Source organism: Callithrix jacchus, chromosome 2 (assembly GCF_049354715.1).
Source record: "Callithrix jacchus isolate 240 chromosome 2, calJac240_pri, whole genome shotgun sequence".
Classification (NCBI taxonomy): Eukaryota; Metazoa; Chordata; class Mammalia; order Primates; family Cebidae; genus Callithrix; species Callithrix jacchus.
In genome coordinates this window covers 52,487,357-52,513,338 of record NC_133503.1, presented here as the reverse complement: position 1 = coordinate 52,513,338, position 25,982 = coordinate 52,487,357, and the positions used below count along the sequence as shown (strand labels likewise).

Here is a 25,982-nt window from a genome sequence, read left to right as displayed (position 1 = left end):
TGACCTCTGATCTCATCTTACCCACCAGAATCCGTTGTGTGTGCTCCTCTCATTGCTGGCTCTTCTGGCTTTACTATGTTGACCTTTTATCTACATTGGTTCAGCTCTAGGCTCTCTGAGTTTTCTTTTCTGAATGGGGGACATGTGTATATAGAACAATGGGGAACATCTATACATAGAAAGAATATATATATACACACACACACGTATTACAAATGTATTTATTTACAATAAATACATAAGATAGACAATAAATACCTTTACATCTATATATAGTGTATATATATTTATATATATGCTTATTAGGCAAAATATATACATATAAATATACTTTGTATATGTATACACTTTGTGTATTTCATATATTATATATGAAATATAAATAAATATAAATATATATTTAGATTTATATAAATATTTATATATTCATATTTTAAAAATATAAATATATATTATATATATTTATATAATATATATGAAATATAAATAAATATATGCTATATATTTATACTATATATTATATATATGAAATATAAATAAATATATATAATATATATTTATATTATATGTTATATATAAATAACATTTATATTAGATATATATAAATATACACATTTATATATTGTATATACATATACACACAATATATAAATATGTATGAACATTTATATATATTTATATATACAAAATATATATAAATATATACAAAATATATATACATACATATTTATATATATTTTTTGCCTATTAATCATATATAGAAGATGCATAATAGGAAAAATATATAAAATATATAAATAAAATAGAAAATATTATATATACATATATATATTTTGCCTATTAAGCATTCATTCTCTATTCTTTTGGTAATAGCATCCTGATTCTGTTTGAGGGAATTATTTCTCTGCCATGTCCACACAGTGTTGGTGGTCTGACTAAAATCCACAATCCTTTGGTCCTTCTCGCTACCCCAAGCTCTAAAAATGATTCTTTCACTAGGCCTATGTCAAGCAAAAAACTACAACAACCTGGCCACTGTGTCACATTCAGAAATGAGCATGTGTCCTAAGTTTTATTCAATGACATCAGGCCCAGGACTTTTGTGAAACTGATGAAAAAAGAGAATTTCCTCTCCACTGGACTTTCAGCTGTGCAGATGAAGGCTGCCAGTGCTGTGACATACCTATGCCTGTAAAGCCAGTTTGGAGAAAAGTTAAGCATAAAAATCTAGAGGGCATGTCTCAGTCTTGATGACATCAATCAAGCCCTTGAATCTGGCTATACTTGAAATCAAAACTATCCAGTTAGTTAGGTTTCTGTCACTTGCACCAAAAGAGTTCCAACTGCTTGCTGTTCAAATGGGTTTCCCCCCTTATTTCAATAAACAATAATTTCTTAAGCCAAAGAAACTCTATGATCCACATATTTGTCCATTTTCATGGGCTGAATCATAAGTGAAAAGAAATGCTTTCAGACTTAGTGTCTCTATATATTTAGAGCTTAGATAAACTTAGCCTTAAGATTTCAATTTTCCCTATCCATAAAATAGATTCATTTATAGATAATGACCACCTTTGTAAGAAAACACTAAAAATTAATTAGTTACATTTTACTTATATGCATTTATGCTAATAGATAAGAAGCCTTGTTAATTATATTACCCTGCATTTGCCTATCATGTTTGATTTTTCAAAGCTCTTTCATACAAGTAATGACACTTGCCTGTTCTAATAACTTCTAATAATATGGGGTATTAGCACCACATATTATACATCTGGAAGCTAAACTGTATATAAAAGCTTCTTGGCTGGGCATGGTGGCTCACGCCTGTAATCCTAAAACTTTGGGAGGCTGAGGTGGGTGGATCACGAGATCAAGAGTTCAAGATCAGACTGGTCAAGATGGTGAAACCCCATCTCTACTAAAAATACTAAAATTAGCTGGATGTGTTGGTGGGCCCGTAATCCCAGCTACTCAGGAGGCTGAGACAGGAGAATCACTTGAACCTGGGAGGCGGTGGCTGCAGTGAGCCAAGATCACGTCACTGAACTCCATTCAGCCTAGACGAAAAAGCTAGACTCTGTCTCAAGGCAAACAAACAAACAAACAAACAAACAAAAACAAACAAACAAACAAACAACTTCTCAAGGTTATACAGCAAGTCAATGTCAGAATTGGCATTAAACAAGTTATCTCAAGTTCTGCACATACTAGAAATTCTTTTAAATTTTATTTGAAATTATTTTACTGGTCTATAGTACTCTTAAAATCAGAACAAAATATGTACAAATGATTAAAATTTGATTGAGGTAATTATCACAGCCCTGCTTTTAGGAAAAAAAGGGAAATAAACTAGATATCCCATAAAAGGTGACAGCTTAAATAAATTAGAGTACATACGTATGATGGGTTTTTAGGAAACCATTAAAAATGATTGTGTAATAATAAAAGTAGCCTAAAGGTTATAATAAGCAAAAAGTCATGTTATAAGACACTAATATAAATCTATCAATATTTAAATTGTTAAGTTAAAAAAAAAAGTGGAACATTTATCCTTAGACTATGATTACACAAGTTTTATTGTGTTTGCTGTCTCTGTTCCTGTAGCTGTCTGTAACATATATATATATTACTTTTGTAGACAAACTAAAGGCTATTCTCAAAAACTTTATTTTCATCCTAGAGGTTCCATACAATGAAAACATTAAAACATGCCAAACCATTGGGTATCAATTTCATTAGTCTCCAACTGCCTCATTAATCCCAATTCTGCTGGACTCCTCTACCTGGACCTCCCATGGCCCTGGGCTCCCCTGTGTTCTCTGGACAGAAGTCTGGGACACACCAGAGTCACAAGATGCACACAAGGCACAAGACTCATGCATCAATGACAAACCCAGGCCTTGAATCAGAAATTCCTTATTTAGAAAATGGAACCTTATACCTTATTTAAGACCCTTCATGACAATAGTCCAGCAGGAACTAAAATGAGCTTTCAATTTGACTTACACCTGGTTTTTACCCCCATAACTTTGCAGCTACACAATAACAACCAACCATAGGAATTTACAGCACAGACTGTTGGAACTCTTAAAACTTGTAATATCAAAGTATTACTCTAAGCAGCAATAATTCAGGCTTATTCTTGTCACTGCCACTGCTGTTATGCAATATACGTCATCCATTCATTCATGGAGCACCACTGAACACTATTCTGTGGTGGAGACTGTGATGGGAAGCTAAAGAAAATAAGGTCATTGGTCTCACTTGCTTAGTCCAGTTGGGCAGATAAGACAAGTGTTCACATGAGTAAAACTCAGGGATAAGCATGACCATTGCTAGGGGCATGGTAAAAAAGGGCTGAGGGGCAGAAAAGCACATTAAAATGAAAGAGAAAAAAAGGCTCAATTAAGAAGATAAAATAAGAGCTAGTGGTGACCAGAAACACAGAATTTCAGCAGAGCAGTGTAGAAGTAGCAATTTGTAAGCGCAAGTGAAGGAAATGGCAGTGTGAGTCTGAGGACCACTGAGTTGTTTGGTTGGAACAGAGGCTGAACTTCAGTGCTATGTATGTTTTCCTTGTTAAAATAAATGAGGACTCTGAATGAATCCCTGCCTCCACACAGCCTCACCAGTTCTTCAGGCACTCTACTGGATCAGCCTCCAATCTCTAGGAATGACCATGGGCACTCACAGAGCTACAGACAATGACAATGCATCCCTACACCAAGTCATCAGCTTCCCTTTTCCCTGGCCTCTGTCCCCATCCTCCTGCCCATCTGCCAGACTCCATCCCAAACTGGAGATGGGAGTAAAGAAACAAGGCCATTGAAACTCAAGCCAGAAGTCTTCAGGAAACATGGATTTGGCAGAGTACTATCAAGCATCTGATTTCTGATGAGAAAACAGAAATCTAAACACGGCACTTCTTTGCTTAAAACTCTTTCATGGGCTCTTTAGCACTTGGGCTAAAGATCAAAATCCATAACAGAGCCCACAAGGCCTGGCCAGGCCTCTGCACAGGAAGCTTCTCAAACTCGCCTCCTGTTCCCAATATCAAATCACCAAAGCCTTCATTCCTCAGCTCAAGCGTCTATTCATCTCGCTGCACAGAGCTGGTTCCTTTGTAATATGCTTTCATAGAATCATGACCCTTCCTTTCAGATCATTTATTATAACCTATAACTATATACTCATTTGTGTGATCATCTAATGGCTGCCTCCTTTATTAGCTGGTGAGCTGCATGAGCAGAGGTCTGCTTCCTAGTTCTGTTCACAAGAGTAAGCACTCCATAAATACTTGTTAAATATTGAATGAATTCACCTGAGGCCCCAAAGTAGGCTTAATGTTCCTGCATTTGCATGCAGAATGTGCCCCGAATGTGCAACTTGGTGGAAGGAAGTCTAGAGCTTTCCTTAGACTCTTAGCTTGTTTAGGGACCCTCTCGCTAGCCAGAGATAGATAGAGAACTTCTATTAGTCATATATCCCTGGTGTTTTCCATATGCTGCCAGCATAGAAATATAGCTCCAGAAGGACTCTCAGAGACCATGAGCTTCATTTCATAAATAAGCTTGGGGGAGGGGATGTTTCTCCAGGATTACACCTAAACGATTCAAGAAGGTAGTCCAGCATTTGAATCCAGGTCTTCAAATCTCAACTCAGTGTACTACTTACTACGTCAAACCTGCCATTACAGGCAGGTGTGTGTGTGTGTGTGTGTGTGTGTGTGTGTGTGCTTATACAAATATATACATATACATTTTCCCATCTATATCCTACCTATCTTTCTAAATTCAACTCAAATGTCTTTGTTTCATGAAACCTAAATCCCTCCAACTAAAGGTTCTCCTTCCTTCCTCTGAATGTATGTGTGTGAGTATGTGTGTGTGTGTGTGCATGTATGTAAGCGGGGGAGAGAGAGAGAGAGAGAGAGAGAGAGAGAGAGAGAGACAGAATTGGTTTATGTCTATTTCCTTTATAAGAAGCTGAGGCCCTTAATGCCTAATGCATTCTATTTTTCTCAATTTCTAGTGCAATGCCTTGTAATAAAAAATAAATTTCATCTCCTGCATCAGCTGTCACCAATTTGAAGCCATGTGTAGATTCAGTGGGAAAAAAATCTGTAATCAACCAATGCTGTCTGCAAAGGCATGGAAGCGGGCAGTGATAGTACATATCCCCACAGAAGGTGATAATAAAAGGGTTTTGGATGAATTAATGAACAAATATGTGAATTATATCTGTTTTCCAAATGCGCTATGATTACTTTATCCTGAAAGGCTGAAAGGCAAGCAGTAAGCTCACTCATCCCAGCAGGATCTTCAAACTAGTCAGGGAAAGAAATGTTTACAAGGATTTTTCTATCCAGAAAAGCCAATGACTATCAATATTATAATAAGAACCGAGAATCAACCATAGACAAATGTCAACACTTGTGTGCCTTAATGGAAGGGCATGGGTGAAGATAGAGGAGCCAACATCAGATCATAACATTAACCAGAGAACTGTAGATATCTGCCATGGAGCTGAGAACATAGTGTGGTGCAGGAGGCTAACTCCCAACTCTCCACCGCATGGTAACAAGCATATGCAGCAGTGGTTGAGGGGAGGTGAGGAGGAATATTGTGACTTTACCCACTCAAAATACCCTCCTCCTACTCCACAACCAAAATCTGCTCCACCCTTTAATGCCTACTAAAGTTCCACCTTCCTCAACAAGTCTTCGTTATCCACCGTCTTAGCTTCTGCTTTGGAAGACTTAGCTCTTAAGCTTGAATCATAAATTCCACTGTGGCACTTCTACTGTAGGGCTATTTCACTGCTATGGTACTTTTCCCTGCTCATATAGTCATAGATCTTTAAAGGGAGAAAGCTCATGGAGTTTTAGAGCCCCCAAACTGACTTTAAATGCTAGCTTAGGTTTTAATTTGTGCATAATATAAAGAAGACACAATCTCTCCCAGTCTCAGCACTGTCATCTATGAAATGGAGATAATAACCTTTCAATATCATTATAAAACTTAAGACAACATCTGCAAAGTATTTGGCACATAGTAGGTCTTCAAAGTAATCCTTGTTTATCCCACCACCAGCCACCATTCTTTTCATTACTGTATATAGACTAATTTTTTGAGAGTAGGAGTTATATATCTTTTGTGTCCTCTATTGTTTTGTGACAGGGTGAATAATAAATATTATTAGAATAAAATAATAAAATGATGAATGCTGATGATATAAATCAAGTGAGAGCAGATTGGCCTACTTTCAGGCCTTCTCATGCAACATAATTTGGTTACTCTAGGAATAGGCACAACAGGAAGTAATGGGAACTTTGAGAATTTATGTATTTATAAAGGACAGTACTTCTCAGCTCTAGACAATAGAAGTTGAGCAGGAATGTGGGCCCAGCGTTGCTTAACACCCTAAGTTTTTTTTTTAAAAAGATGCCAGAAGTCTGGATTTTTATGCCAAATATGAAAAAGCCTTGGGTAGGTCAAGAAAAACAAATCTGTGTTGCAACTCTGAAGTTGACGAGCCACACTCAGGCAAGAGCTAAGGCCATCTGTCTGTTGTCAATGCCTAATGTCTTGTTTGCTAGCTGCCAGGCTTCCCCAGTAGGTCCATAACAGAGGGCATCCCACTGTAGTTAGGGTTGCTACCTTCCACCTTTTGTCATTGAGGCTCTGGACATCTTTATGCTGTGTAATTCCCTGATTCTTACAGACATTTGTTCATTTGTGTTAGGGGCATTTCCAGGTGTTCTCAACACTACACTACAGTTATACATGGTCTTTCTGGCAGCAGTTCATATTCTGGTGGTAAAGGTAACCTATAAAGACACAACACAGACAACATTACAGTGCTGTCAATCAGGGCTTGAAAACTCAATGCTTGCCAGAGCCAGCAGGTAAAGAAAATGAGAAGAATGGGCTGGTTGAGAAAGAGACCATCTAGATGGGGTATACACTGTTCCATCCCAGCAAATTGAGGCTACATAGACCTGGGGCCCAGTGTTGCCAGATATTTTAATATTTTAAAATATTAATCAAGATAAGATGTCCAAGTTTTAATGTGAAACTCCATGGTTCATACACTGTGTGGGCCGAGAACTCAGTCTCTGTGCTGGAACTGGCTTGTGGAGGGCTATTTTGTGACCCTTTCTGCAGATAAACAGATAACCTTATTTATCCTTGAGGCTCAATTCAATCACCACCTCCTAGAGACCAACTCCACTCTTCAAGGCACCTCTAATACTTCACACAAATTGCTGCTGTAGCACTTATAACACTACATTTTAATTTTCTCTGTACAGGACAGAGAAAGTCTTACTATGGATAAAGTACTCTAGAGCAGGGAATGCATCTTACTGTTGTCTGCATTTGTAGCACTTTATATCATGCCTAGGTTTAGTTAAGGGCTCAAAAATGCTTACTAAAGGGATGGAACACTTTTTAGATTAAAAAGTTTCTTCAAGTGTGATCCCCATAATAACTGCTATAGAATTCCTCCAGGGCCTACTCTTGAATATCCTGATTCAGGAAGTAGAAAGTTCATCATGATTCTTGCTTTAAACAAGCTCCCTAAGTGAATTTTATGTGCCTTGAAGTTTGTGAACCTTTGGGCTAAGCTGTAAGCTCTGCAAGGAAAGAAACTGTATCTTCTTTACTGGCCCTTATATTTCTAGTATTTGTCCCAGTGTTTGGCGTGAAGTAGGCATTCATTATGTATTTGCTGAATGAATGAAAAGATGAATAAATTAAAAGGTAAGAATTAGCTGCAACCCTGCACTATAGTAATATAGACCTTTAATAGTAATAATTTCAATCAGTATTTCTTCTATTCCTTTATTTACACTTACCACAAAGGTTCCAAGATAAGCTGGGTAGCTGGTGAGTAAATACCTTCTGTATGCACAATCTCTCCAAACCCTATCCATGTAAGCTTGGTAGAGTGCTCAGAGGAGATTCCAAGGCTCATTCAATGCCTTTACTCTTTAATAATGGCAGACAAGGAAAGCAAGAACGATTGAGCACAACGAAGGCACCAAACTCTTACCTTGGCCAGTAGCAGTAGCCATAACCCTCTTCTATTTTCCCTACCTTCCCTACCTTCCCTACCATATAACCATCTCCCCTCATTTTCAGTTCCCTGCTGCTAACATGTCTAGCCTGAACAGTTCCCATTACACTTCCTCTCCCTTCCCTTCTCCACCCTCTGGTGGAGGGATAATGAATAGCAAAATGCAAAGGATAAAAAAATCAAATGACAACAAAAATCATGAAAAAACAAATAATATTTGGTCATTTTCTAGATGTAAGACTGATGGGGCAGTTGATTTAAGGTAAGTACTAATTCAGATTTCAAAAAGCACAGCACAGAAAATTAGTCTGAATAGGATATAGGATGCTTTTTTTTTTGCTTTACCATGTATCAGTAATGAGTCCATTCTTCCTGAAACTGCTTTGCTCCCATGGACACTTTTTTACTCAATTCAAACTGGGACAGATGTAAAGTTTTCCCAGACCAATGGAGCACAGTGAACATAGCCCTAAAGGGTTCCTAGCCTCACATGAACGTTAAGAGAGACTCCACCGGTCAGGCCACCATTTCCACCTAAATTGCCCAGTATCCCCTCTGGGATCAGGGAACTAAAGAAAAGAAACACGAAGTCAAAGCACAAAATAAGATTATTGCCTCTCAGATAACCCCATAACAACGTTTCCCACTAGACTGTAAGCTACCTGAGAGCAAGGGAATTTTATCATCTATGTCTTTCCAATGATTATGTTTATAGCTTTGAAGAAACATTTAAAGAATGAACTAAATGAACAAGACAGGAATCCAGGGAAATCTTTACACTAGTTTATAGATGGCAGCATCAAGTTCAACAACTCAGATCCATCCACTCCAGGTCTATTGACCAAAATGAACAACATTGTCTGTATCATATTTCTGCCTTCCTAATAAACAGCCATTAACCCCACTAGACATCAAGTCTTAGGTTGCATCACCTTTTGTCTTTGAATCTTTTCTCCTATTTTTGCATTTTATCTTGCTGTGCCCATCAACATCTTGACACTAGGAGAGCAGTTCACATCTCTTTCTACCAAGACCTGTTGTAGACAGTTCTCAGCTGCATGCGTGAATGCACACACCAGCTCTTTATTCTTGATTCTCTAAGCAAGTAATACAAAAGCTATAGAGTATGACAAAAGCTATGGAACTCTGCCCCAGGAAATAAATTAGCGCATGTATATGAATGCAAAAGATTATAGATACACTAATGCCTACACCCAAATGCCCCTTTTAAAGACCCTAATCAAAGCCATATTTAAAAAAAAAAAAGGAAAGGTTATCTGATGGCAAAATAGCTACTCAGTATTATTCTAGATTCCCAGAAAGATGGATTCATAGAACTAGAATTCAGCAATTAATCAGCTCTTTTGTTAAGGGTAGTAAGTAACACAGTAGACAAGATTTTCAACCTCAGAATTAAAAAAATGCAGAATTGTTATTTTATTTATTCAGTGGACCAGTCCTGTGCAAATCACAGCTACAGTTTGAAACACTAAATTTTTCTCCTTAGGTGCTTTATCAGACCTCTGCCTTATAAGACCCTGAAGATTCCCTTTCATTTCTTGGGTAATCCCACTAGTTGATTAGGTTACCATAAGGATCAGTGTATGGAACATGGACTTCCGGGTCTCAAAAGCATTTGCTTCCTGAGTGACCTTGAGCAAGTTATATAACCTGTTGTAGCCTCAGTTTTCTCATCTATAAAATGAGGATAATGTATAGTACTCTGCAAAGCTCCTGTGAGGATTAAATAAGCTAACACATGAAAAGCAATTAGTGCATTACATGGGTTGTAGTCAATGCTTAATAAATGGTAATGAATGTGACTATAAATGAATATGAAATATTTATCATAGTTCTGATGCACAGTAAGTTCTCAATAAATGAAATCTGCTATAATTATAGTTCTTGGAATTTGTATCAACATTATTTTAGGAGTGGTCTTAGGGATAGAAAGAATTCCAATTTCTTATTTTGAAGCTTCAAAGCATAGCCTATTCAAATCATTGAGAACTCACCATGTGGGACTCTGAGAAAGAAACAAAGGAACTATGGTCCATGCCTTCAGCTGTAGACAGTGCAGCAGAAGTCACCAAGTCAGTAGTGACAAAGAGTATCATGCCTATTCAGTCCAGTTTGGGGTCTCAAATTGTTCTTGTGCATTCAGCTCACACTTCCCTGCCATAAATTTTTACTAGAGTTTAATCCCTGAAGGGAAAATGTGTCTCCTGATTAATTTTTATGCTTTCATCTGTCATAAAATGCCAATGATGTGAGCACAGGTTTCCTTCTCATTTCTAGTTGCCAGAAAAACTCAGAATAGTGTTCGTTGCCCACACTTCATAATGCATTCAATTCAGATGTCAGAGATTTATCTAGCCCTTCTCCTTTTTGAGGCCACCTTTGTTCTGTTTGATGCTCAATGACCATCCTACAAACTGCGTCTTAAGCAACCAATCTCTTCAAGCCATTTAAAAAATGACCAAGGTGTCAAGTTTTAATAATTATTGGTCACCTCCAAAAACGAAGAACCAGATGTATACAACTTCTCAACTATCCTTACTTGTCAAGCGACATTCTGACCATTTAACTTGTGAATAGAAAATACCTTAAGCATTTTAAACCACATTCTCAGAAACTCAGAACCTTAATTCTATGTCTCTCAGAAGTTTCTTATGTGTCAAACTTTCTCAGCTGAACCAGAAAACCTCTGCAAGGTAGGGGAGATACAGTCAACGCAAGCACCCGTCATGCTGGCATTTCACTTTAGCTGACAGTGAAAAAGCAAATCCATTCCATGAAACATTGTAGCGGCTAAAATGCCAACTGCTGGAATCACTCAGAAGACTCTAGAAATTTTTCTTGGAGGGCTTTCTGTTATGAAGACGAATGGCAACTGAAGTCATTTTTGCACCACCACCACCTACCCACAGGCCCTCCTTTCATTGGTCTAGCGCAGAAAGACATCTCAGAAATAGAAGCAATTACTTACATCTATAGGTCATCTCAAAGCTGTCACTGATGTTCACAATATCAATCTGGGGGAGCAGCTTCGGGGGCTCTGTGAGTTGCGACAAAGCAAATCTAAAAGCAGCATGTTCCTGTGACTGCTGGTTTGGAAATAATCCCCCTACAAGAAAAGAAAATGCAACATGGTATACAGGCTCCAGACAGGTTTTAGTTCCTCAACAACTCACCCAGATGAGTTCTTTTCTCCTCCCCATGCCAAACTCACTAGTTGTAGCCTTGAGTGGTAGAGATGAGAGTTCAAATAGAGTTAACTGGACACTGATGCTTAAACTTCTACAGACGAGCTTTCATGTGACAAGGGCCTCTGATATCTATTCCTTTGCTCAAACATTTGATTGTATACCCCTCAACTCAGCTAAAGTCAGAGAAAACAGGAGACTTGTGCCATTTCTCTTCTTCCTCCTTTGTACAAACCACCTAGGAGCTGTTATTCTCTTACATAAACATACACATAAATGCCCTCACTCCCTCATCATGTCTAATTTGTCTAATAACAGCCCAGTCTCTCACTGGAGAGCCTTATGGGAAGTAGGTACTGATCAATGCTGCAGGGCGATTGAAATCTAGCTCTGGGACCCTGTGGGCTTCTCCACTACTATAACCGTTTGCTCGGACACCTTTTAGTCTTTGGCCTAGCAAGATCTGTCTGCACTTTAACTATTCTATTGCCCATAGAGTTTATTATTCATTTTCTCTAAAAACTCCTGATTTTCTCAAACAATGTTTTGCTTCTTCTTTCACCACTCATGATCCCAGTTACCTAGAAATGACTTGTTACATAAGGGATTGCCATTGTGTGTTTGCATGGTGGAAACTTGTGCTTCAAATATGTGGGATCTTAGGACTCTCAAGAGGATACAAACATTCTCTTCTAGTAAAAGGCAGAGAAAAGGTGCCTGTTGGGGCACCTGTTCCAAGAAACAAGAGTCCATGGGCTCCCTTTGTATTTACTGTCAACATGTAAATCAATTACATTTCTGTGAATTAAAATCAACCATTTCTAGAGACTGAACTATAATGATGTTTACATAGAAGTTGATCTCAGCTCTGACAGTCATCACAGTCCCAACACAATGCACGTCTAACTTCTCGTATAGTGGATATGTGTTTGTTTTTAAGAAACTGTAAATGGATTGCAAGCCTTTTGTTACAGATCACATGAATAGAATCAAGTACTACCTGATGGTGGTGATACTTTCAGCATTTTGTTCTACAATTTAATGCTTCGATCTTTTTTTGAAAACAGTAGCAATAGCTTTATCAGTTGAACAATCAAGTTAGGGCTAAATATAATTTTAAAAATCTGCAGAGATGCAGAAAAAAACGTACCACATATACAAAACATCCTCAAGCATTCATACCAGTTGCTATACACACACACACACACACACACACACACACACACATATATATATACACACACACACTAGACAAACACCTCCAATCAGCAAAGGATAGGGGGTAGCATATAAGCACAAATGTAAACAATGCCACATGTAAGAGCCAGTGATTTCCACATGTACATGTGCCCCCATTTTAAAGAATAAAAACAACAAAAAATTCTTGATTCTGATGCTCCCCCTACCCCCCATATGACCACACCCCAAACACTTCCCTGTCCTCTTTCTCCTCCTTTGCAATGAATGAAAGAGAAGGGGTGAGAGGTTGGGGAGTAGAAGGCTACAGGCTGGGCTACCAGGGAAGTGTCTCCCCTGAAGCAGGAAGTTTTGCGTGTGAAGCACTAGCACACAGATACATACACACTTCAGAATGTAGCTTAACAGGTGTCAGGAAACAAAGCAAGTTACTCCATGGCCACTCCAAGCCAGCTAGCTGGGGAGGCTGAAGTAGATGAGGACTGCAACACCTGCATGCCTGACAAAACATCAATTGCACCATGCCCCCCCTCAAACACACTCACACAAAGAGCACAAACTCCCAGCAATGCAAACTTTCCCTAGTGGAGCTATCCCTACTAGGGGAAAGATAATAGAAACCAAACAAACGAAGACGCTTCCAAACACAGCAGCCACTTGCTTCATTCCGGGACACAAACTGCACTGAAACGCTGATCACATGGAAGCCCCAAGCCCTTGCGGACATGCTTTGTGATTGGTGTTATTGCTTCTGTTAGCTTTGCTTTCCCTCATTATTATTAAGAGTAGCAATATCTGTCAGCTCCCTCGGAAATACAGAGAGGGTGGCAGGGCCTTTCAGAAGTGCAACAACTAAGAAGGGGAAATGGGGAACAAAAAAAGCATGCAGCATGTTGAAACCTGCCTCCAAGTTGAAAGGATGGAGCCCAGTAACAAGGATAACGGACAGCCAACAGGAGGAGAAAGGAGCATGTGTACGTGTGTGTTTGTGTGTGTGTAAAAGGTAGACAACCTCTGTGGATAGAAAACCTAAGAGAAGGGGCAAAGAAGGAAGGGAGAATAGGCAGGCTAGGAAATTCCAGGATTGGGGAAGTGGAGACCACCAGCCCAGCATGGCAGTCAGCAAAGAGAAGGCAGCTGGAGGAGTCCAGAGCAGGAGAGAGAGCCCACCCGCCTTGGAGTGGGGGCCTTCTGGCATTATTTCAGTGGCTTCAATATACCCAGCACCCCTCATTCCTTCTTCTAGAGGGTCTCTTTTCCCTCCCACAGCTGAGAAAGCACTGCCCCCTTCAATTATATATATATGTGCATATGTAATATATAATACCACACGTAAAAACACACACACACCATACATACTTACATAAAAAATGAAATCAAGCACCATCTCCCAAGCAATAGAGTTAACTCCTTAAACACCCACCACCCCTTTCAACCTCATTTTTTTTCCTCCAAAGCGATGCTTCCTCCATTTCACATGCTCTTGCCTGGAGTGTGAGTGGGGTGTGCGTGTGGGTGCGAACACTTCTCCTCTGCCCCTCATCGGATCAGGAGAAGCCCCCTCCTCTGGCTGGCAGCCCAAGTCTCCCTTCTGTCACCGCTGCACAGCTTTAGGGAGCCAAGCATATACCATACACCGGGGGGGGGTACACAACCCCCACCCCCCAAAAAAACCCTGGCCAGACCCAGAAAGTCCCTCCCCAGGCTGCCCCCTCACTCACCGATCTGGATATTGTTGGGGAAATTGGCACCTACTACCGCGCCTAGGAAACCGGTGCAGAAGAAGGCAAAAATGTGCTGCATATTCCTTTTTGCATTGGCGAAAAAGAAGCCCAGGTCCAATCATAGATTTGGTGTTTTTCCCCCCTTCCCTTTATTCTTCTCGCTGTTCTGCCTGTTCTTTTCCTCCTGCAGTTCCTTCCTTGCTTGCTTCCTTCCTTCCTTCAGTGAGGTTTGTCTGTTTCCCTTGGAATCTGAGCACTTAAACTGCAGCGTTAACACCAACTGACAGCCAGATTAACTGAGCACGGGAAGAGAAGCCCGTCCTCATGCTAGCTGGAGCGCTGGCTCCCCCTCTCCCTCTCCTCTCCTCTCGCAGCCTGCCTCTCCCTCCCTTGCTCTCTCTCGCTCTCCCCCTCACACTCACACAGGCAGCAAGCTCTATGCTAATACCCACCGAGCTAGCTCAGAGTTCCACAGCCAACCTCCCTACCTATCCCCCCTGCCTCCCGTCCTCACCTTATCTTCCTTTCTGTATGTGAAGAAAAGTGGGGGGGGAGGCGACACGTGGCACTTGGTCATGAAAGGGGCAACCCCGCAGTCCTCTTTACCCTCCCCCGCCTTTCTGAGCTCTTTCTGCCCCCTCCCCCAGCCCTTAGGCTGAAGTTGCAGGGAATGTGGGTTCAGCTGTAAGTCAGTAGGTGGCAGGGGGTCCCCACACTAGTCCTCAATCCACCAGCTGCTTGATCTAGGTCACTTTTTCTAGGAGTGCAAGGGCTGCGCTGGATATATCTCTTGCACTCCACTGGCCCAATTATTCCTACAACTAATTCCTAAGGGAAAGACCCTAGAAATCCCTCCTAGGAAATTTAAAGAAAAAAAAAAGCTTTCTCTCTTTTAATGGGAGGAATGACAGAAAGACAAACAAAGGAGGATCTGGAGTGACAGGCAGGTGTTTGACCAGATATTTGACAGTCCCTGTCTACCTTTACAATTAAAGATGGTGGTCTCTTTTCAATCTTAGGCATTTAAAATGGGCCCTCTTCTCCCTTTCTCTGCATTCCACAGGAGTCTATAGCATCAGAATCGTGTGGGTGTACAATAAAGACTAAGGATACTTACACAGAGCAATTACATGAGTCATTTTGCAGGGTTTCTAGTGAGAGGATTCGAGCTTCTTTCAGTTCTCTCTGGATGCTGGTCATGTCTGGTGTAAGCTGGAACTTCATAGACTCTCCTGGACCAGGGCTTCTGCTGAAATAACCTGTAGAGAGAACAATTGTGTTCAGGAGGATGGTGTGAGATGCAAAGCAGCAGTCACTAGCAGCCACAGAATACAGTATTTGAAGGAACTTTACAGTATTGTATCCATCTATCTTCAATCCAATCCTGTAATGTGGTCATGAACCCTGTTTTATACATTAAAAAAACAAAAAACAAAAAACACAAGGCTTTTGGGATTAAGTCATAAAGACACAGACCTACCAAGATATATAGTACAATCTACAAACCTGAGTGCTATGACCATTACTAGTTGACTTACTTCTCTGGCCAGGACTCTTGTCCAACAGGAGATGATCCAAGAAAAGGAAAGTCAACCATATCGTTAGGAAGAAAGAGAAATAATAGACTTTGGACTCCATTTTGCTTTGCCATATGAATAGGCCATTTTATCCAGAGACTCTTCACTTCCCTCACCAAGACTATATCACATGGTCTTGAGTGACAGCTACAAGGACCGGAATTTGAAAAAAGTAGCTGACCATATTCGACGAAGCCCCTAAACTAGGAGCATCTTGGAGGTCAAATGCTTTGTGATTTCCTATGCACGTTCACATATATTAATTAATTAGCTAAAATAATTTTTAAGGCTAATGTTTGCTCATTATTTTTCACATGTCAGGTACCATGTTATGCAATGGCCAGGTACCATGCTAAGCATGTTTATCATTCATTTGTACAATACCTGTGGTAGGTAGCCTCATGCCCATTTTATAGACAAAGAAAAAGAGGTCTAAAAACTCACCCAAGTTTTCACTGCTAATGAAAGAGACTGGGCAATTAAACACAGTAAACTCCATCATCAGGCTCCAGCTCTTAACTCTTAGACTCTACTAGCAGCAAGCACTGGGTAGGAACCTTCTAAAGGTAGAAGAAGCATCAGCGTAGGAAGATAAGAGAACAGAATCAAGAAAGATTACTTCTAAGGTCTCTGCCAACATTAAGAGTCTGTGTTGTAATGATTCCGTCTTTTAATTTCTCCATTTGCATTTTTTGTCTCTTACTATTTTGAAGAGTACCTGAGGGTCTTTTAGGTTCCCTAAGCTTTGTGCCTGGTAATAATAATAATTAGGCTGTCACTAAAGGCTTCACACTCTACAATCACCTTTCAGAGGAAGTTCTTAAGGCCTTTTACAAGCAAAACCTCAATGCCCACCAGCTTTAGGTAAGAATTGTTCTGCATACTTTGTGGGGAGGAGACTTTTCAGGAAGCCACAAAGATAAATTTTCCATGGTCATTATTAATTACGTAGTCAAGCAGATCTTCCTGAAACAGAGATCTATGTCACTGCCCTGCTCTAGTATGGTTATTAGCTCCCCTCAGTCTATTAAATACATAGTTGTTCACTGATTAAATAGATATAGAACTTATATATTTCAAGCTTAGGCATCTAGGTCAAATTACATTAGGTTCAACTGTTTATTCCATGTTTCTTTATAATTCTCTTCATTTCAAATGTTGGTGGGGAACCTATTCTGTATCCCACAGGGTGCCAGGTGCTCGGCTATATGGAGAGGAATGAGACAGTCTCTGCCTCAAGGCAGGTGAGTGTGGCAAAAGAAGAAGATGGATGAACCCAGACAACTGTCACCCAGAAAGACCATAATAAATGCTCTAAGAGATGTAAACACAACAGTGGGAAAACAAAGAAGAATGCAACTAGTATGCCTGTCTTTGGGGATCCAGCAGGGCTTCAAAAGAGCTGAGCCATGAAGGATGAGCCATGAAGGCAGTAACTGAGGATTGGGGAAGGACAAGCAAACCAAGGGAGGAGCCCCAGCAAGGGCTGGAGGCAGGAAAGAACACCACGTGCTCTGCGAGCCTGAAGCCAGCAGTGCATAACTGGGAAGAACATATTGGGAAATATGGAATTTAGAGGAGATCAGGGTCAGGATTTGGAACCCATTGAATTCCTGGTAGGCCATAGTGAGCCATGGGGCATTTGTATGCCAGTTGCAACAGCAGGCATGTGCATGAGAAAGACTGACCACTGGTAGAAGGTGATTTTCTCATTTCCACATCCTCAAAGATTAGAACTACCTACCAAACAGCTTCGTTTCCCTAAATAATCTATTTGACATCATCCTTTATTCTCAACTGGCAGCAGTTTTCTCCCCCAGGAGATATTTAGCAAAAATGTCCAGAGAGGTTCTTGGTTCTCACTACTATAGAAGTGTACCCCTGGAATCTCATGGGTGAAGGCCAGGGATGTCACTAAACATCCTACAATCCACAAAGCATCCACCCACAAAAAAAGAAATATTTGATTCCAAATATAAATAGGATTGAGGCTAAAAAACCTTCCTTGAGGGGATTAGTGACTGGCAACCCAGGGACTAGGCACGAGGACCCTGCAGACTCCCTCTCATTATATTACACTGAAGAAAAATAGGTTGATCATCTTTCTTGACTTTCACATTTTAAAGAGGGATATCTGAAGATGGGTGCTTATTAACGTCCATTGGTTGAGTATCTAATGGAGGAACTCCAGGCAGCTGACATCCCATTGGAAAAGCCCTCCAAATGTTGCTCAAATTGTGCTCTAGAGACAGCATGGCACTTACTCCTAAAATTAATTACGATCTATCCCAGCCCATATTTTTGGCATACTTTAAGTCCTACTACCATGTAGCCAAAACAGTCTAAGATTTACTTATTTTGGCTTTGTTTTGACATTGCAAATCCAGTAGAATGGTGTTGGGCAGGGATTGCAAATGCAAATGTTTCCTTGGGCCAAAGACGGAAATGAATGAAGTGAGCCAAGTTGGGGAGAACAGGGAAGACAAAGGGAACTAGAGAGACTGTACCCTGTTAAAGGTGGTTCCAGGGACTCAGCAAGAGCAGATTATTACTATGTAGAATTGCAAGCTTAGGGTGGCTAGATTCTTGGATTTTTTTCAAGGAAATGTAGACAGACAGATTATATCTATAAATCTATATATAATATATAATATTTATGTATAAAATATATTTTATTATATATAAATATTAATATATTTTATTATATATAAATATCAATATATTTATATATTAAATACATATTATATAAAATATTATATTTATGTATTAGGTGTACCTTATTTCAAGCTTAGGGAAAAAAGGCGTAGGGTAAGGGTAGTGTCTCTGAGCTTGATCTGACTGACAGGCCACAGAGTGTCAGTGGAAGCCTGGAGACAAGAGTCCAACCACTTCTCATGCCCAGTATCAATTTAGGGGCCAAGTTCATTTCCTCTCCAAGGCTGTATCCTCATCTATTAAATGGCAAGATCAGATGTCAGACCTTTCTGGTTCTGACACTCTGCAAGTCCATTTGACAGCAGGTGCTGGGGCAAGGAAGAAAAAGGACAGGCATGGTGTCTGGGGAGGCCCGTAGCCTCCTCCACCTCCTAGTACCTGTGGCAGTGGCGTTGGCAGGTAGGTTCCTTCCCTTCCTGGACTAGAGTCTCCATCTGCAAAATGTGGGTGTTGCATCAAGGTTTCTTCTGGCTTTAACATTTTAGGTTTCTAGTGTAAAGCAATTCAAGGGGGGGAACCATCAAATTTATGATCTGAGAACAGATTGCTGACAGCTAACAAATTGGCAAAAATACAGTCAGAGACAGAGTGCTTCTATGGCTTTAGAAAGTCCTTATTTTTAAAGATGTTTAAAAAATAATAATGATAATACTTTTCATGTTTTCTAGCACAATTCTTACAGAAGGCTCCCAAAATAATCCAGACTGTGTATGTGTCAGAAACATACCCCAAAGAATGTAAGTACCCACCCTGGAGTTCTGCCAGGTTTAACAGTATTTTCTATCTGCTTTTTTTTTCTTCTTTCAGTCTTCCCTCCCCTTATCACACAAATGACAGCATTTTCATAAGCCCTCAGCATTACTAGGTAATTAAGGAGCAGTACAAGTTCTGGAAAACACCCTGGGGCAGGATCAATGCCTGGGAAAAAGAAAAAAAAGAGGTCTATTCCATGGGGAAGCTCCTATGCAGCAGCATTGTTACTGGCAGAAATTGGAGGCACTGACTATTCCTCCATATCAGCAATGCCTTCGAAGAGGCCACCTGGGCCACACTCACAGGGGACGGCTGCCATCATGCAGCATTGGCACCAGCTCTCCCAAGAGGCCCTGTGGCTAATTCAGCCCTAGTCTAGGAGACAAGTGAGCCAGACCTTCACGGCCGTCCTGCCCAAATGGGTGGTCCTGGACGAGCTCTTTAACCCCTTTATCTCGGTGTCTTCTTCTGGGAAGTGGGGATAGTGAGAGGGTATACCTCATGGGGCTGGAGAGAGCATTAATGGCATGCTCAATGTGAAGGGCCTGGCGAATCTCCAAACACACAGAAAGGACTCTGCCAGCCATTCCTGTACAGAGGTGTGAAATGTCATTATTTTTGGTTGGAGTCCAGATTCATCCTCACCTTAGAGGCCTTCCATGTGGTTTCAATCTGCTTCTGAAAGCTTCACCTATAGCTCAGTCTGCCAGTCTTCTTTTAAGCCTGTGTCACTTCCCCCACCCTCAAAACATCTGCCCATCAGGAATACGCAATCTTCTGCTGCTGCTGCTCCCCAACCTGCTCCTCGCTTCATCCCTCCAATGTCCCTAGTGACACCTTCATTCACCTAGTTGTCAAGCTAAGCTAAGAACTCCACATCCAACCCATCAGCAAATTATATGGGGTGCACTTTAACAATATAGAAGCCAACCCTTTCTACCACTGCTCCACTCCAGGTCATTCATTCGATCCATATTTCTCAATCTTTTTCAACTCCTTATTTCTATTCCTTTTGTACCCCTCTCCCCAGCAACATAATTTACTCTCTGTCTAGCCGCCAGAGTGAAATTCTTAAAAAGAAAAGTCAGACATCATCACTCTCTGGCTCTAAAATATCCCAGAACTTCGTATCATATTTAAAGTCTGAAGTCTGGCAGCTGGCTGCCTCTTTCACTCATATCCTGTACCCCTCCTCCATGGCCTCCTCTGCTGCAGTCACACTGGCCTTCCTGCTGTTCTTTGGACACATTAATCACCATCTCATCCCAGGACCATTGCACTTCCTCATCTTTCTGCCTAGAAAGCACCTTCTGTAGAAATCCACATTGCTTTTGCTCTCACTTCAGGATCTCGTTGGGAGTCTCTCACTTAATGTATCCCACCCACCTCCTGCCATGATTTTTATGACCCTTACCCTGCTTTACACTGTGTAGCATTTATCACTACCTATGCTACATATTTAGTTTATCATTTTATCCATTACTAGAATGCATCTTATCCACTCCAGCGCTTAGAACAGCATCTAATAACACACAGAAACTTCTCAATAAATACTTGTTTAAAGGATAAATTTGTCCTTTAGATTTATCCTTCCCTGAAGTACCTTTATTTCTCTTGATCACATTTTAATTTTTTAAGATCCAATTCAATTCCCATTGTCCATACAAGGCCCTCCCACACCAATTTTGGCCTCTCTGAGCATCTGTATTACTTATTACTTACTGATTTTAATTGACATTTAACTTGACTCTTTCCACTTGACTTTCAGCCCCTTAGGGGTGAGGAATCATGACTATAACGTGAGCTAATTTTTTTTGAGCACCTACATGTGTCAGGCACAGTGCCAGGCTACAAAACCGCCTGACGTTGTGTGATGTTCACAACAACTCTCTGAAGTATGAACACTTATTCTTCCATTTACAAGTGGAGAATAAAGGGTTAGGGAGTTTATGTTACTTACTCAAGCTTATACAGCTATTTAGAGGCAGGGCTGGAATTTCAACCTAGATCTGCTTGTCTTCCAAGGTTGGTTCTCCTAACTGCTTTTCTATATTGTCCCAAGGGACATGGTAAATTTGGTAAAATCAGTTCGGTAAATTCGCACTGCTCAAGCCCTTGCCAATGTGTATAACACTTCCAGAAAGGTAAAGAGCCTTGCCTGGGGACACATGACCTAGACAGAGTCTTTGTGTTTGAAACCCTACCCCGCAGTGGCTCAGTCACATTATTCTCGGGAAGGGGCTCTGAGAAGCCATTCAGAAAGCATGCATAAGACTCAAAAAATGAATGTGTTTCAAAAAATGAATGTGTCTTAATAGAGGAGAAGAACCAATGTTCCTCTCCCCACATCTGGTAGCCTTTTTTGATAGAGGCCAAACAGTAATTATGGTGCTTCTTGTAGTCCCCACCCACCCCCGTGGCCAAAGGAAGATTTTAATCAGTTTTCAGGAGACTTGGAAAATAAATGATTCTAATTGACTGTCATATTTTTAGTATTAAATTTTGCTGCTTGCCTAACCTCTGGCCTCTGCTTTATTACTCTAAGGGAGACAAAATCATGCAGAAGAAAAATAGAAAGGCTGGAATGGAACATTTCTTATGTGAAAGAGAAGTAAGTAGAATGTCAAAGTTGGAAAGACATAGTGAAATCATGGAGTCCGACACTTTCAATTTAAAAATGAAGTAGGATCTCAGGTTAAGCCATTTGCCCTGGGTCACCCAGCCAGGTAGCAGCAGCTCAGAGACTTGAAGCCTAAGGTAGGCTGTGTGAGTGGTATTGTTCATGTTGTGTCACAGTGAGACCTAACACGAGGCTCATTTCAAGGGGTCAAAGTAATAGCTATAAAAACTCCAGCATACAGAAACACAAGAGAAGAGGCCTAAGTTAGACAGATCTTTTTACAAGAGGAAAGGCCCAAGTTCAATAGATTTTTAGAAGAGGCAGATGGAGTCCCTGGAGAATGTGATCTGCGCACCATTCCATAGTTCATGCAGTAAGCTTTCCATGAAAGACCTCTGAGATAATGTTTCACCATAACAGAGGGAACACCAAATGGTTAGGCTACACACTACTTGACAGTTTGATTGGTAGAATAAATCTTATGAAGGAATAAACACAGGCAAGAGTTTGTATGAACATCCCTGGTATCTTTAACATAGACTTATAAATAAAGCTTACCTCTCCCCGCTCCATGCCTCACCTTGTATTCCTTCTTTCCCTGCTGTTTTCATCTGTTTTATGGGCCCTTTGGATAGAGTATTTTCTGAACTCCTCTTTTCCCATTCCCACCCTTCTTCTATCCCAATGACTGCTGTGGTGGCGTCACATTTTCAGGATCTGATTCAATATCTGGCTGCTCTGAGCCAGCCACCATGCTCCACCATCCCATTTCCATATTCTAAGTCAAGCAGAAATAGCATCTTAGCTCTTGTAGAATAGAACAGAGTATAAGCATGGCAAAAGGGAATCAGCCTCCTTGGGGAAGCCAAAGATGATAATATAATAATGTCATTTACAGTAGCTACCACTTGCTATCATATGCTGGGCACTGGGCTAAGTACTTTACACATATTAGACTACTCCCGTTTTACAGGTGAGGCACATCTTGGTCTTTTAGCCTTCAAAGCCATTCACCACTCAGCTCCACATGCCACAGGAATCTTCTGGAAGCATTGTATATTATGCTACTCCCTCTTCAATCCTGTAGAAACAGTATTATTTAACTCTTCTTTATTTAATCAGTGATGAGACTAACTCAGAAAGCTAAAGCACTAATCTAAGGCCACACAACCAGTAGGTAGCGGAAGCAGATCTTGAGAGAGGTTATTTCCTCCTACATGACACTGCCAGTTTCTGCATCCCATCATGCCCCTCACTTTTTTGGGGGTCAGTAGTCTTTCCACTTCACCTTTCCCCAACCCTTGCAGTCAGCCAGTAGGCAGTGCTTTCTACCTCTAACTCTTGAGATGAGGCTCTCAGGCAGTGGAAATAATGCCAAGAACTTTATTGATAATATCTCATATTTAAAATCATATAATTTTTGAAGCAAACAAAATCTGATTCTACAATATCGTCTTTTATGATTTTTTTAGTGAAAGTATAGCATTTCCACTGGCTGAGGTAGGCTCACCTGGAAAACTAGCCATTATTCGTTTACAACACATTCTACTAAAAAACTAACCACATTTGTTTATGGCATTTTCTAGCTGAATGTTAAGATCATATACTCCCCAAACTCAAAACAAGAGTGAGACTTCAAATCATTGGCAAACTATTTAAGGCATAAGACTTCTTTCATTGGGAGAAGGTGAGGTCTCTAGAATCTTCCTCACCAGAAGATACAACAGCTGGTGAGAGTAATGTGGCACCAGCCTTGGACTCCAGAGGGACGGAATAGGCCAAGAAGTGCTTCCGCAGGGCAAACTGGCATCTGGCACAGGTGCCTGTCTTTGCCCTAGAAGCTAAATGTGAGGACCTAATTCTCTAGCCCCAGCTCTCTAGAGCCAGTCCAAGACACACCATGACTGCCTGTACCCTATGCCAGCAGCACACGTTAGGCGGCTCATTCTGGACAGGATCCCATAGATGGTCCCCAAAATAAATGGGTCCTATCATTGCCTGTCATCATCATATGACAGCCCTGGAATAGGTAAATTCCTAGGGTATCAGGATGTCCTAACAAGGGGCAGAAGGGAGAAATTAAAACAAAGGCAGAGTCTGAAGTGTGGCCCTAGAGAATTCTATACTCCCTCTTATATAGAAATGCATCAACCACCGTGGGTTCCTACACTGCTTTTGGCAGGACAGACATCTTGGGAGGCAAAGGCAGTTAAGAGCTTTGGCTTGTGACATAGGTCTTTCTGGATGTCAGATACTCAGGTCATTGCCTCGACAGTCTCTGCGACGTAGCTCAGGGGACCTCGCACCTTCACCACAGCTGGGCTATCTCTCCCATGGCTGACTTTGTCTGTGATGGTCAAGAAGGTCACAGTGATCCACTGCTGGAAAGCTCTGGGGGAAGAGTTGAGTTGGGGAGGGACAGAGAACACCAGGTGACTTTCTACATGGACTCTTTCAATTTAAAATGGTCCTTTTGCCATGGAGCTCTCTCTCCCACTGTGGGTTCTCAACTCCTAACCTCCAATAGAAACAGCCTCCTGTTCCCCTCTAAAACTGATCAGTCTCTCCTGTTTTGTCATCTCAAGGGCCTCCTCCTCTGGTTCACTTTCCCTGGGAGAAATGGCTTCAGCCTTTCAAAGCACTGAAGCCACGTCTCCCAGAGGAAGTCCCTCCAGCAGCTGGCCTGTATCTAGGGGTTGTGACCTCACCAGTGGAGACGGAATGATTTGACCTGAGAGGAGTGTCCTGGAAAATGAGGGCCTCAAGGGACTGGCCAGGAATTCAAAACACTATTTCTCCACCACTGTAGGATCGTCTTTACTGAAGAGCCACAGAGCAAGAGAGAAAATTTCTTCCAACCTGACTTCAAAGGCAATGACAATAGAAGGACTAAGGCTTTTCAATGGGGGCTCTCTACACCTAGGCTTACTGGGTAAAGCCAGAATATGAGAGGCCTGAACTATTTCCTCTTGAAAATGCCACCAGGAGAGTTCAGGCACAGGTAGTAGGCCACTCTGGCTCCAGTTCACATACATAGCACTTGGATGTCCTCCAAGGGGTGGGACAGGTGGAGGCAGTGGGCAGAATCCAAAGCTGCAGCCTGGACACAGGACTCCAGAATGTCTGTCAGGTGTGAGAAGACTAAGATGGCAGCTCCCCTCCTCATGCACTTCCAGGAAGCAGGGGGTGGGATGGGCAATAGTCCAGGGAGACAGGCTAGCCTTGACTCTTCCTGACTTCAACCCTTAGTGGAGACAATTCTTGTGTTTGCTGGATTTCTCCAAAATCCAACTTCTTCATTCTCTTTGGACTGGCCATCTTCTCCTTGCATCTGTAGGCTCTTCTCTTTACAAAAATCATGATGAATAGCAGGCATCTGCTTCCTTAGGTGTAAATTCTGTTCTTTACTGCAAACTATAGTGTTGGGACCCTGGAAGGACCCTCTGAGACCATTCTGAGAAAAGACAAGGGATTCTGGGTAGAAGGGTGGGGCTGAGAACTGAGCGAGAGCCAGACATGCGTGCTTTAGACTGGGAACTGGAGGCAGTCCCTGGACAGCAAGCCAGAACTGGAGAGTGGGTCCAACTGAAGTGGGACATTTGACTTAAGAAACTAAGAGAGGCTGCAGAGAAGAGTGAGGAGGATGCCTTGTGACTTCTGCTAGGGCATCTGGAAGTAAGGCACTATTTCTTGAGGATTCCTTGACCACTAAGATGGTCCAGATGTTAGCCTATTAACAAAGCCAAGCTTGCCAAAAAGTAACCCTCAAAATTATTAACATTTTACCCAACTAATATTTATAGTGTGGGCTCTGGAGTCAGAGTGCTTGAGTTTGCAGACTAGCTCCAAGGCTTATTTGCCATGTGACCTCAAGCAGATTATTTTAGCTCCCTGAACCTCCTTTTCCCACTCCATAAAATGGGGAATGGGAATAATAATACCTCAGGGGCTATTGAGAGCATTAAATGAGAAGCTACATGTATAGTGTTTTTCACAATGCCTTGTCAACAGTTGACCAAAACATGTTCATAGTTAGTTACAATTTATCAGCACCTTATTTGAGCTAGTGTGGAATTGGATACTGGGAACAAGAAAAGCAGTTTCTATC

At 41.1% G+C, this 25,982-nt stretch overlaps 1 protein-coding gene across 8 annotated transcripts in view; it reads right to left on the bottom strand.

Annotated features, from left to right (window-relative positions):
• The window catches only part of GRIA1 (glutamate ionotropic receptor AMPA type subunit 1), a 316,986-nt gene extending 302,215 nt beyond the window's left edge, over positions 1-14,771 (bottom strand). For 4 of the 8 annotated variants that reach the window (XR_004738739.3, XM_035289098.3, XM_002744416.5 and 1 more), the window contains exons 1-2: positions 14,207-14,567; positions 11,072-11,209 (exon numbers count right to left, since the gene is read on the bottom strand). Coding sequence is in view for 7 of the 8 variants with exons in the window: in XM_035289098.3 (XP_035144989.1) it covers positions 11,072-11,209; positions 14,207-14,288 (220 nt within the window). In the remaining variant the exon portion in view is untranslated. Of the gene's footprint in view, positions 1-11,071; positions 11,210-13,848; positions 14,568-14,723 lie in introns of those variants that run through there. The other 4 variants (XM_054250998.2, XM_078363550.1, XM_078363558.1 and 1 more) reach the window with 3 other exon arrangements.
• Positions 14,772-25,982: the final 11,211 nt, after the last annotated feature.